Source organism: Nyctereutes procyonoides, unplaced genomic scaffold (assembly GCF_905146905.1).
Source record: "Nyctereutes procyonoides isolate TBG_1078 unplaced genomic scaffold, NYPRO_anot_genome, whole genome shotgun sequence".
NCBI lineage: Eukaryota > Metazoa > Chordata > Mammalia > Carnivora > Canidae > Nyctereutes > Nyctereutes procyonoides.
Genome location: NW_026575140.1, coordinates 68,239,597 through 68,252,673, shown reverse-complemented (window position 1 = coordinate 68,252,673; position 13,077 = coordinate 68,239,597). Strand labels below are relative to the sequence as shown.

At 55.1% G+C, this 13,077-nt stretch overlaps 2 protein-coding genes across 2 annotated transcripts in view; one reads left to right on the top strand and one right to left on the bottom strand.

Annotated features, from left to right (window-relative positions):
* Positions 1 to 9,471, top strand: part of PPP2R1B (protein phosphatase 2 scaffold subunit Abeta) — a 33,054-nt gene extending 23,583 nt beyond the window's left edge. Inside the window, exons 15-17 of the mRNA XM_055305270.1 lie at positions 1,627 to 1,748; positions 8,555 to 8,635; positions 9,350 to 9,471. Of these exons, the coding sequence (XP_055161245.1) occupies positions 1,627 to 1,748; positions 8,555 to 8,635; positions 9,350 to 9,415 (269 nt within the window). The 3' untranslated portion in view covers positions 9,416 to 9,471. The remainder of the gene's footprint in view (positions 1 to 1,626; positions 1,749 to 8,554; positions 8,636 to 9,349) is intronic.
* Positions 6,745 to 13,077, bottom strand: part of SIK2 (salt inducible kinase 2) — a 130,850-nt gene continuing 124,517 nt past the window's right edge. Inside the window, exons 15-16 of the mRNA XM_055306223.1 lie at positions 9,032 to 12,681; positions 6,745 to 8,700 (exon numbers count right to left, since the gene is read on the bottom strand). Of these exons, the coding sequence (XP_055162198.1) occupies positions 12,069 to 12,681 (613 nt within the window). The 3' untranslated portion in view covers positions 6,745 to 8,700; positions 9,032 to 12,068. The remainder of the gene's footprint in view (positions 8,701 to 9,031; positions 12,682 to 13,077) is intronic.

The window sequence follows — 13,077 nt, the reverse complement described above, 5'->3', positions numbered from 1 at the left end:
AACTTGATATCACTAGAGTGGCGGCTCCAGGAACTCTGTAAGGGCAGGGATTTTTGTCTCTTCTGTCTTCTGCTGTATTGCCAGCACCTAGACCAGTGTCTGGTGTACATAGTAGGTGCTCAATAAAAATGTGTTTAACAAATCTCTAAAATCTGTCCCTCTGATGTGTTATATGCGGGAACAAGTCATCGAAGGTACCACACTACATCCCATTCTCCCTCAGCACAGCAGAAAGATCCTGCAGCCCTTAAGCCTTGGGTCATCCTTCTTCATGTCCCCTGCTCTGGCCACGGTTCTGTGAGGATTTACATGGCTGCCTGAGATGTACGTTGGCATCTGTTTGCTTGATGAGGAAAGTGAAGTGGAGACCTACATAGCAAGCTGATGCCAATAAAGAGGGCTCCTCAACCCTGGAATCCTCCTTAGTGTTTCTTCCTATGTTGCGTGGGGTTGACCTGTCATAGGTATGAGAGACTAGATCTTTTTCCTGTGTGCTGCCAAGAAGACAAGAACCTGAAGGTACGTCCTGTTTCATAAGGACGCACTGGTTAATGTCTAGTTTTCAATGAGGGCTTGTTGAAGTCAGAGTCCTCAGCTCCCAGAAATGCCACAGCTTGGCCACTGGGAGCCAAGGCCTCAGGGGTCTTTGCTGGATGGCTTGTCCTGACTCAGCCCGGCAGCCTGACCTGTGAGCCGTCTCATCCAAGCATCTGCGATCCTTGCATAGGCCTTCTGGGGAGACAGACCTGTCATTCCTGAGCCGGTGGTGGAGCTCCAGCAATGCTTTCTTGGTGCAATCTTATGTATTAGTCACTGTGTTGCCACAGAATTGACAATCTGGTGCTTTCCTGCAGAAGTCACAGTGGCTGTGTCCTACCCAGGGATGGTGGGCAGGGTGGCCAAACGCACTATATGCTAATTCTTCCTTTTTGCCTTTACTTAAATTCCTCTAACACTTGATTTTCCTCCTGGCACTCTTCTCTTGGAGCCTCCTCTGTCATCTCTGCTTGGAAACCTGAGGGGAGAGGGAGCTGTACCCTTACTTTAAGGCTGAAATGATGGGTACTCTGTGCTTCTATGACAGTCTCCCTCTGTTGTGTATCCTGCCTCCATCCTTTCCTTGCCGCTTCTTCCTGGTCACTCACATGTCTCCCGTCCTTGTACCCGCGGTGGTTTCACTGTTGCCTGTTTGTCTCCGTGAACCTGCTGTTTCCAGGAAATTACATAACGTTCAGTTGAGATGGAAATCTGGAAGATGAGTTTAATTACTCATTGGGTAGAAAAGCCAAGTAGTTTATTTCTCCAGAGTTCTCTGAAGCTGATATTACCAGTTCTGGAAGGATCCAGGTCTTTTCTGCCTGGTTGGGGGTGTGCAGGCAGGCAGTGACCAAGATGCGGGGGAGCCCCGAGCTGACACTTTCCATGGCGCTCGAGGGAAAGGGACCTTCAGGAAGGTTCTAGGGCGAACCAGCTTTCTCTGCCCAGGGGACCACACGCTTGTAGGTTCCTGTGCTCTGCCCAGCTGGGGGCGTCCTGGCTGGGAGGCGCAGGTGGGCTGAGGAGGGCCGTGCCCTGGTCAGGGGGTCAGGGTCAGGGGCGTTACTGGACTGCTGTCTGTATCTCTAGCGGTGGCCCAGAGACTGAGGAAGCTAGATTTCCCTGTGAAGGACAGTGAGGAGCCCAGCGACCCTGAGGCTGACAAGAACCACTTCCTGAGACCCAGAGGGCCTGGAGAGGACACCGGGAAGGTAAGTGCTATTGACACCTGGGTCTCCTCCTCTGGGGCTGAGGTGGACATGGTCGCCGTGGCCTGGCATTCCGGCAGGTAGCCACTGAAGCAGCGCCCTAACTCCCTGCGGAGACAGGCCGGCTTTTAGGGCCAAGAGTATATTTTTAAAGCCTGTTGTCCTCTCTCTTGTCCTTCGTCCTGAGAGTATTTCTGAGGGGTGGGCATTTCGGAGCTCTGTCACTCCTGTGGCTCGAGGTCCGTCCCCTCCCCCCCTCCCCCGCCCGGCTCAGAGACAGCGAGGCTCACAGAGGCTCACACACCGGACAAGGGTGCTTGGGGAAGAGCTCTTACAGAAATGGGTTATTTCCACTAAGCTCAGAGACTATAGACCCTCCATATTTGCTACAACTCCGCTCAGGTGGTCCTGTCAGCTCAAGGACAAAACCATTCCTGTCACTTTTACTGGGTAATGGTCCAAAGCCCCATTTGATGCCTCTAGAGAAGATGTGCAAACGTTTTGAATTTGAGCGTCATTGTTTGTTAATTGGAGCTGGTATGGGTCATAGCTCTGGGGCTATTAGGAGGGTGCCTGAGGCTCACAGAGTTGACGCTTGAACAGTGTGGATTAGGGGCACTGCCCCCCTTCCTGGTGCAGTCAAAAATCTGCATATAACTTCTGACCCCCCCCAACATTACTACTGATAGCCTGTTGACCAGAGGCCTACTGACACCACCAACAGCCCGTGAGCGCACACTTTGTATGGTGTGTGTGTTCCATACTGCGCCCTTACGATCCAGTCAGCTAGAGAGAACACGTGTTAAGAAAATCCTAGGAGAAATACACCGGCAGGACTGTATTTGTGGGGCGACCCCGTCCGTGGGCCCCGCGTGGCTCAGCCCGTATTGTGTGGGCGTCCGCTGCGGCCAGGGAAGCGGCCGCCGCGTGTGGAAGCCCCGCTGCACCTCCCGTCGGGCCTCCGCCCGCACTCGTGCCTGCAGGGGTGGGGCTGCTTGGTGAAGGCTCTGACATCGAAACGCATGTTCTAAGGCCCCGTGGCTTTCCCTTCATTTCATGTAAACTGAGGTCATGAGAATGGTTTCCTGAGGTGCCGCGGGGCTGGTCTGGGTGGCCCCGCAGCCTGAGCCCTCAGCCCTTGGGTGTCACGGAGCGCGGCCTGGGAGGAGCCCTTCACCGGAGGAGCAGGAATGATAGTCGCATATTTTTAGGCCCCACCCGCAGCCCTGCTTGGGAAGAAAGAGTGAGGGGCTTTCTACAAGTTCAGGGCCGCCAGGCCGGGCCATGAGGTGCCTGTCGCCCCTGACCTGGGCCTGGAGTAGCTGGGGACCGGCCCTGGTGGCCCAGTTGGTCCTCACAGCCCTGGGTGGGAGGCGCTGGTTTTCTCGGGGCGCCAACCTCCCCCCAGTCCTGTTCTGCCTTCTGGGGCTTCCCGGCCCGCGGGAGGCCCCTGAGGCTGTGGATGATTTAACCCAGAACCCCCTGGCCCGACACTCAGGGAGCCTTCCCCGCCTTTGTGTGACCCTAGGAAAGTAGGAAAGTGGCCTGGGTGAGAGGGAGGGGACGGAGTGCTGCCAGCAGGGCCCTGCGTGTCAGGGGCCGGCGCCAAGTGAGTGATCCAGGAAGTCATCCAGAGCGAACCAGGAATCGTTCTTAACCCCTCGCTCACTGTCCCTGTCGCAGCCCTGGACACGCCTCAGCCGCTCGCTCGCTCGCTCGTCGGGGCCCTGGAGCCGCGGGAAGTCAGGGGGGCGGGGCAGCCGCTCGCTCCAGGAGAGCAGCCCCGAAGGGAGAGTTAGGGCGGGGGCGCTGCCGGGCCCTGCCCGGGGCCTGCAGAGCAGCCAGCTCCCCGCGGGGCCTGCCAGGGAGCAGCGTGGCTGCTGAGCCCCCGCAGGCCCAGGGCAACCCAGCCGCCCGTTGGTGGTGTTGGCCTGGCTGGGCCCCCTCTTCTCACCCCCCCACCCCCTGTGGCCGCCCTCCTGGCCTCTGACGACAGAGCTGCCACTGGCTTGTCAGGCAAGGGTTAACAGGGGATTTGTTTATTGAATCACGAAGTAGCTGTCACATGATTTTAATCAAAACACCATTTCCCTGACAACAGTGATGTCAGCCCTGTTATTGCAGGAAGGAGCAGCTGTGAGGGACGTTCAGTCTCCCCGCGAGCGCAGGTCTGGGGACTCGCATCAGGGGAAGCATCCGTAAATAGCAGTTGTGGGCACTGTGGGGCCGAACCCCCTTCCTCTGCTCCCGTCCATCTAGCCGCCTGTCCAGCCGCCTGTCCTGCAGACACCGGCCGAGGAGTCTCCTCTCCTCCTGCACCCCTTGCTTCTTTCCGCCCTTGGTTTTTTTTTTTTTTTTTTTTTTTCCAGTTTTACTTATTTTCCCCAAACTCCAAGCCATACGGGCCCCGAGGATGTCTGGCCTCTGTCCCCTGTGCTCCCACTAGCCCGCAGTGGGGGGGACGGGGGACATTGTGTGGCTCAGGAGTCTCAGCTCCTGGGTGAGGAGGGGCTGCTTGTCCTCCTTGTGTCCCCCCCCGCCCCCCACCGAGAGAAGTCGGGGGGCTTCTGGGGCCATCTACGGAATTTAGCTCTGGATGCTGGGAGGGAAGAGGCCTTTGCTGAGGACAGATCGGAGCCCAGGGAGGCCAGCTGGAGCAGCGCCCTCGAGCTCTGGCCTTCTCTTGGTACCGTCTCCCTGTGGGACTTTGGGGACCGAGAAGGACCCCCAGGCCCTTGGACCCTATGCCCAGGAGCTTGACCTGAAAGTTGGAGGTGGATGACGAAAGCCCATTTTTGAGTGGGATGTGGCTTCTCGTGAATGCTCTCTGTCGTGGCCGGCGCTGCCCGAACTCATAACCGAGAACGGAGTCCAAGGCAAGGTTCTGGGCTCCTAACCTGGAGCGGGTGTGCAGAATGGGCAGCCGGCCTTAACCCCATGCAGAGATCTCATCGGTGCCACACGACCACTATCCGAGGCCAGTGTCAGGGTGGAGTTCAGTGGAAGCAAGGCAGGCAGAGGGGAGATGGTGTGACGAGCCGTCGGGGCAGCTGCCAGTCTCCGCGGGGTTTTCTGCTCCGCAGGCTGGGCTGGCCAGGCTGCCCGGAACCTCAACAAACCTAAGTGGTACATCAGCTGGCGTGCGTTCCCATATTAGCACCGGGGACAGTGGGCCTTGGCGGTGATGCGCTCGGCCAGTGGCAGGGCTCGGAGCGGTGCCAGGGCCCAGGACTGTCAGGGGTGCTTGCTGCTGCCCCCCACACCATCCCTGGCAAGAAATGGGTAGGCACCAGTCTGTCGAGAGGGCCTTGGAGCCAGGGTGGCTGCCCCAGGGGGTGGGCTGGGGGAAGCTAGGCGCTGCTTTCCTGGCCAGGCCCTGCATCCCCGGGGCCTCCTCCAGCAGCCTGCTTGCCCGCTGGCTCACTCTGCTGGCACAGGGACCCTATTCAACATTTGGGTTTCTCTGGTGACTAGAGGGCAGTTCTTGGGTCTCACACTGAAGAGTCAGCGGAGGCTGTGAGTGCAGGGTCCTCTGCGTGGTGGGCTTCTGGGAAAGGCCTTGAGGCTCTTCTCCGTTCAGCCGGACCCCACTCCTAGTTAGCAGGTGGCCCTGGAGTGGTAATGGGCTTGCTCCTGAGGGTCAGCACTCTCTGTCTGACCCCTTCTCGGCATCTCAGGCCCCATTATTCCCTCCTCATCTTTGGGGAGCAAGGTGAGATCAAGTAAAATGCTCAAAGCCTCCCTGATGGGGAGGGTGACTGCGTTCTCCCTTTGAGAAGCAGAGGTCTGGGGCGCTGGCAGTGAGGGAGGCGGGCTGGTGAGTTGGCCGCAGACATTGTAACCCTCTGGATGCGTGGGCACTGTTGGCAAGTCCTGGGCCCCACTTGGCCCATCAGAGGCCCGGGGCCTGGGGCTCAGCTCTCCCTGGCCCCATCTTCCTATACCTGGGCCAAGCCTCTGGCTCAGAGGTCACAGAAGGGAAGGATGTTCTGGAGAATGTGTAGGTCAGGGGCCTGACTGGCTAGTGTTGGCCAGTCTCTGCTGGCAGGTCTGTTATTTTGGCCTATACCCTGGGGTGGATTTTGGCAACACAAAAATGATGGAGAAATTTGGTGGGAAAGGGAAAAGTCTGCAAAACATTACTGAAATTGAGTGCTTTCCTTAAAAAAAAAGGAGGCAATTGAGAGCCAGTAAGTCTTTTGGGGGCAGGGCTGAGAACCTGTGCTGGGTGCTGGGCAGGGCAAGTCGGTGCAGAGGGCTCTGTTCTCTTCCTGCCCTTGACAGCCACCTGCACCCCTGCACCTGCAGGTGGGTGATCCCTGTGTGGGAGCCGTCTGTTCTATAGCATGGGCTCCACCAAAATGGTTTGAGCGAAACCAGATCTCAGTTGAACTCGCTGCCAGAGAGTAGGATCTAATACTGCCCTTTCCCTCGGGGTCTGGCACGAGGACCGTGCGACCGTACGAGAGCGGCCTCTGATGCCTCATGGATTGTCCACCCCGAGTGCACTGAGCAGGTGGCCCTGGGAGGGGTGGCCGTGTGTTCACGCGGCGGGGAGGGGGGCCTCCTGCGGCCCCCGGGGCGTGACATGGTGAAGTGGTAGCTGTGTCTCGCTGGCCCGGGTTCCACCCCTTGCTCTGGAGTTGCTTGAACTTGGGGAGCCCGGTGCACTGCCTCCCCTCCTCCTGCTCTCGAGGCCGTTCCGGGGTGGAGCACATCTGCGAACCCGGGAGCGGCGGCCCGCGTGCCCATGGACAGGCTGTGGTTAGCTGTGCTCCGTCAGCGTTCAATCGCCGCTAACGTGGACTCGGGCGATTTCAGAGCAAGGTATTATTTACCCTGCTGACGTCAATGAGAACATATTATCCACTGTCCTTCTGTAGCCTGAAATGAGCACCAGAGCTCAGGGAACACAGCCACCTTCCAGACTCTACAAATTCCACTCATGGCCTGATGAGGTAAAGGCCCTACCTCCATCTGACATTCATCTCACCCAGGCTCTTAGAAAACAAGTTGTTTTTATTTTAATTCAATTTTAGGTTGGAAACATAAAAACAGTACATTTTCCTCGCAGAACATTACCCCGTGTAAATTACCATTTGATAACAAAGATCATTTATTAAACTGCATTTTAGGCAATTTCCTAACATTGAGGGACAGGGTCCATTTTGATTTTTTTCCACATTGGAACTATTATGATTTGCACTCAAAATACCAAAGCTATTGAACTCACCAATTTCTCTTAGTAATTTAAAAAACACAGAAAAAAATAACTACAGATTTTTATCAAAAGTAACTCTTTTCACAAACCAAACATCCAGCAAAGACCACTCTCCCCCTTTCAGAAATAAGCAAAGAATCTTGCCCTTTCTACAAAGTGCAAATATCTTGATCACTTTTATTTCTTAAATCGCAGTCCCCAAGAGAAGCAAACCTTTTCTGCTGCTTTTCCCTCCAGAGATTTTGGTGGAGGCAGGTTTCTTTCACCACGAGTAGTGGGAAGGCACCTCTCCTTGGATTTCCTGGACTGAGCAGATCTTGCACCAGATAGGCCCCGCACAGCCAGCGGTGGGTCTGAGTTCGCTCTCCTCGCTCGGGACAGAATTCCAGTCTGTGCCCTTCTTTTTCCAGGATGCTCTTTTGTATTTCTATTTTTACAGCGCCCCTCTACCCACCCACTGTGCCTCTGAGAAGACAAAGTATTCAAAGCGTATTAATTGTTTCATCCCTAAAAGTGTCTAATCTCCTATTTGATGGACCTTGATGGCACACCCCTCCTGCAGGCCAGGCCGCTTTCCCGATTCTTCTCCGAGGGCCTCCTTCTGTGGGGCTGGGTCTGTGGGGCTGCAGTGCTGAGCCAGAGCCCTGCATTTCGGCCCCCTTGCAATCAGGGAAGGGTGTGTGTGTCCTTCCACCATATGCTCTAGGAAATTGGTAGGTTGTGTGACTAGGAGAAACTAGACGTCTTTGATGTGAGCCTAAACTTATGTAGTTAACTGGACCCTGGAAGGAGGGCGGTGTGTGGGGCCTGTGTCTCTTAAGGCTGCTCCCACACAGCCGCCTGGGGGTAGCTGCCCAGGGGAGAAGACGCTTGTGGGGACAGGGTCACAGCCACTGCCACCCCCGTGCTTAACTAAGATGGGGGCTTTGTTGACACAGCTGTTGGCTGTGAAGAGTCAGGTGCTACTGAGGAGGGGAGGGAGTGCCCAGGGAGAAGCCAGGAAGCCCCAGAGCTGGTCCTGGCTCCCCCACGGGCCTGGCAGTTCACCGGAACTTCCCGAGCTCTGGTGTCCTCAACTGTGAAAAGTGAGGACTGTATGCGTCCTGCTAATTTCACAGAATTGTCGTGAGGCTTAGAAGAGATTCCCTGGGAATTGTTTGGTGAATTAAGGTCCAGCTAGGAGTTGTTGTTCCTCGCAGACGGGCAGGCTGACTTGGGGCAGAGCTGTCAGCTGCCCCCCTCCCCTGCAGGGGGCTGTGACCCTGAAGCTGCTGTCCCAGAGGGGATGCGGGCAGGACACCCACCTGAGCTTACCCTACCACCTCCTGGGACCACAGGCCGAGTGGGGGGGCACTCTGTGATCAGTGACCCCCCCTGGGGCTCCTGGGCAGGTGGGACACATACGTTTAAAGAGTCTTTGTCCAGTGTTGAAACAGAGGCAGAGGCTACTGCTCTTGTCTTCCACACACACCACTCTGAAGAGAAGTTCTGTAAAAATGTCCTGAAGCAGCACAGCAACCACAGACCCCTGCCTATGCAATGACTCCAACTCACTACCTGTTCTCCAGTTTGTCCCTTTGATGTCTAGGCACACAGAGAGCGAGCGGCTCGGGTGGCTCCCGAGGAGGCAGTAGGGGCGGCCCGGTTCAGGGGTACAGATGCGGCCAAGGTAAGCCCCCTGCGCAGGGATTCCATCGCTGCTCCCGGTGGTGCCAGCAGCGCGCTGTGAGGGCTCTAGAGAAAGGGGGTTGTGGCAAGAGGTCTGGAGTAGGAATTTCCTTTCAACTAAAAGGGTGCTTAGGTGTAACTAAGGACAGAGGCTTTTGAACGTATCCCGGAGAATGGGGAACCCCGCTCCTTTGATGTCCCCAGCCCTTCCTAGTGGGGCATCCCCCCTCTTAGTGCTAAGGACAGTGTGGGGGCAGGGCAGGGGCGAAGCTGGAGGGGCCTGGAGTTGGCAGGAGGGAGGATGGCCTGCCCCCTCCCCAGAAGGACCCAACCCAGGCCCTCCTCCTCAGAGGGTGGGGCAGGCCAGCTGCACCCCAGGGACTCTCGAACAGCTTACGCGCCCAGCAGGTCTTTATTTCCGAGGCAGCTTTCTCTTTCCGAGGAGGCAAAGTCTGATACAGGAGGGAAGGGGTTTTGTTCGTATGGAAGCAGCAGCCCTCAGCGCCATGCCCTCGTCCTCTCCTGTGGGCCCCAGTTGTTTGTCTTTAAGAGGGTAGTGGAGAGGGGAAGCTGTAGAGAACCTTCTGCCCCCTTCTCTGTTCCTGAGGTACTGGGAGGGCGGTGCAGGGTCAGGTGCAGGGTCAGGTAGCTCCCCAGGGGCTTGAAAACAGAACACACACCTTTCTGCTGTTAACACATTCTATTTGCCTTACAGGGACCAGCCTATCAGTTGCATGTAAATACTGAGACACACTTGCCCAACTGGAAATTGCAGAATTAGTGCATTTTTCCCAAAGCAGAGACTAATACCCCTGGATTAAAAAAAGACCATAAAAAATAAAGTACCACACATATTGCACTTTTTGCCGAATGAAATTTTTACCTCACGTTCATCTCACCAAAGTCTCTTCAGAGGAGCCTGGTTTACAAGATAATAAAGCTAATGATTACTATACAGTAGTGTACACACTGCTAACATGAAACAAACTGGAAAGAAAGTCCTTATTTCAAAGTAGCCTCTCATAAAAAGAGTGGTACGAAGCCTTCTTAGTGTTTGAGTGTGTGTGGAAGCCACTTGGAAGCGTCCCGAGGTCACTGGTTAGGGGACAGAGCGCTGGAGGCGATCCCACAGGGCTGGGAAAACACTTGATCGACTGTCACCAGTTGCCTCTCAGCAGCTTACATTTCAGTAAAGACGGATCGTTACGGAATTTACTGATTTCTGCTTGAAATAATGAGAAAAGCAAATAGCTTACGACATGGGGTCCGGCAGGGCGGCTCGTGCTCTTCCCCCGGGGAGGGCCTCCCAGACCTGGTCACTGCCGGGGAGTGTCCCTGCAGCTGGCTCTGGGCCCTCTGACCTCCACCAGCCTCTCCTCTGCACCCCCATTCCCCACCGCCCCCCGCCTTACCAGTCTCTGTCACCACTCCCAGGGTTCTTGGGCTGGGGGGGGGGGTGCTCGGGGCCTGGGAGGAGGGAGGGAAGCAGGCATCTGTGTCAACCTGCCAGTGCCACTCCTGCCGTCCCATTTTCAGGCTGGAAGGCATTTTAATTTCATAAACATTACAGCGCTTCTGTAGTATATTTTGGAAAAATATCCTTTAGTCTAAACAAATCAAGCCCTATTTCATAACTGGCTTATTTTGCAAAGACTGAAAACAGATTAGAGATCTTAATGAAAGGATCGCATGAATGAAATGATGTTCTCTATTTCACGAAGTCATCAATCCTAAGCATGAGGAATAAACAATTCAAGGAGGGAACAGAATTCATTCCTACATTTTCAGGAGTTGTAAAATCACAGAAACGACAGTCCTCCACAGCACCCCCTCTCACTAATGCCCAGACGCTCACCCCAGCGCTGGGGGGCTGTTCCAGGCACCGACACTGGAGGGCTGTGCGCATGTCTCCCCACTTGCCTGGACACCTACTACAACCAGGAAAGGCGACTTAAAGGTGTGTCTAGATGCAGCATCAACGTAGTGTCTCTCTCCTTTGTGCTTTGTGATGCTTTGTGCTTACGCGTTCACCTGCTGATAGGACAGGCCATTCTACAGGACAGAAATGACCGTCTTGGGTTAGTAACACTGGGTTTCTAACACTGGGGTGCTGCCGTCCAAGCGACGGGTTCCTTGTTACTTCTAGGTATATGATTGATGAGCTGTTGCATCTAGCTCTCACTTAGTCCCATGAGAAATCTGTAAGGGTTAAGGTTACGTTTCACTAGTCATTGAACGTGTTTGGCAGATGATCTGCTAGATGGTTAACACATTTGTGGTTTTAAATATTGCTGTAATACTTGAATGTTTCGTTGCAAGTCAAAACTTTTAAGGAAATTAAGAATGCGATTCCCACATGGTGGAAAACAAACTCCGAAGTGACTTTGGATTTAGCATTGACATAAATGAAAACTGTTGGTTCTACAGAAAAGAAAGAATTAAAGCATGATCTGGGGGAAAAGGCACAGCACTACCACTTCACATGGGAGATCGAAGTTCATGTTCTTGTCCTTGAAATTTCTAAGCCCTATACGAAACTGTCCAAATATACAAAGCTCAATGAACTACTAGCAACACAGAGTGTAAAGTCAAAGTAGTTACAACATTTTAAAAGAGACTCGAGGTCCTCTACAGCCTGGCGGCCCCAGACCAGCAGTCTGTGCAGGAGACTCCGCAGGAAGAGCCCGTCTTCCCTGGCCCAGGGCTGCCCTCCCGGGGGCTCCTCGTGGTTCTAAAGGGGACGATGCTGAAGCCCTAAGGGACCCTGCAGAAGAGGGGGGGGGCGGTGTCACTGCTCCCAGGTGGAGATGTCTGCCAGTCTCAGGGGTCAGTGCCAGCTGTCACTCAGTGGCCCCTGAAACAGCTCACGTTCCACTTCTCTGCAGTGGTCTTGGGGACAACCTGCAGCAGCAGCTTCAAACTTAGGATTCAGTGACCAAGCACAATTTTCCTTTATTTCCTGTGCATCAGATTCCATTACATATTCTTGACTTGCCTAACAGAATGTGCTGTTGCTTGGCCTCAGTGAAAAATATAGTGTGTTTCTATGTTTTGCCCATCTCTAACAGCACATGGTTCTTTTGCTTCCATCGAGGCTTCCCTCAATAATGAATTGGTGTAGTTCTACAGAAAACCTATGTCTGGGTGTCTCCTTGTGGAAAGCTCTGTCCACCTCCTGTGAGAGCCTGCTCCACTTGACGTTTGGGCAGGAGCCTCGGCGACCATGATGCTCCAGCACTTGCCCCAGAAGACTGGTGGACAGAGCCGGGAGAAAGGGACATGTGCCTGGCCAGGCCCTTGGATTCCAGTCGGGCAACTTAATTTTTCTCCATTTAGGAGAGGGCAGGAAGATAAGCTTTAAATTTAAAAGGCTGGAATAAAAATAGAAATCCCCATTCTTCCTTCACTTGACCTGCCTCACTCCAGTGCCGACGCTAATTCACCAGGACGTAGCCGCCATGCTGTGGGTCCACAGCCTCCAGCATCTCACAATCAAAGAGTCCAGGGAACTCGGAGAGGGTGAGTGGGTCATAGCTGGAGGTGGCCTCCTGCAGTCCTGAGCTCCGCTGTGGACAGTCCGGTGTGGCCAGGCTGCCCTGTTGGGTTCCGTCCATTGGGTACTGGCAGGGAGGTGGGTAGTCTGGCTCAGGGGATGCTGCCCCAGACAGCTCACAAGTCTGGTAGGAGAATGGGAGGGGTGCCGGGGTGGCCCCTGCCTGCTGGGGAGGGGGCGGTGGTGGGGGCGGTGGCGGCAGTGGAGGGGCTCGGGGGCCAGGGGCCGGAGGCAGGGGCTGCAGCTGCAGCTCTCGGAAGGGGCCAAGGAAGGGGCTGTACTGCATCTGCTCGGCGGTGGTAGGCTCCAGGACAGGGCTCAGGGACTGGGCCAGGCTGAAAGGGGGGGGTGGTGGCGAGGATGGCGCGGGCGGCTCCTGGCGGGGCAGGGCCAGCTGCTGGCCCGGCGGGTATGAGCTCTCGGCGATCTGCATCTGATTGAAGTACGCCTGCAGCTGAGACTGCTTCTGCAGGAAGAGGCGCTTCTGTTGGAGTCTAGATGGGCAACAGCAAAAGACATAATTTCACATCTTCCTTAGTGATGGCAATCTTATATCCATCCGGGATCAGTCCTCTCACTTCTCTTTTCCGCAGCAGAAAAAAAAGGGGGGGGTAGGGGGGTAGACACAGGTAGGAATCACCTGTGTCTGGGTTCCTACACCTGGTATATGATCTCCCCGATTCTGCTGGTCCCTCAGTGTTACGCTGAACCCTAAGTAATTTTCCCTAAGACTTGAGTTTTTCTCCCTATGAAGCGAGAGGCTGGTTTCCCATCTGGAGTGTGTGCAAGCAGGGTGATGCCTGGCCTCTGGGGGTGGCCATAGGCTAATGGATTAGGGGAAGTCTACATTGGCCCAGCTGCTTCTGCTGGTGCGGTGTGGGGACACGAAC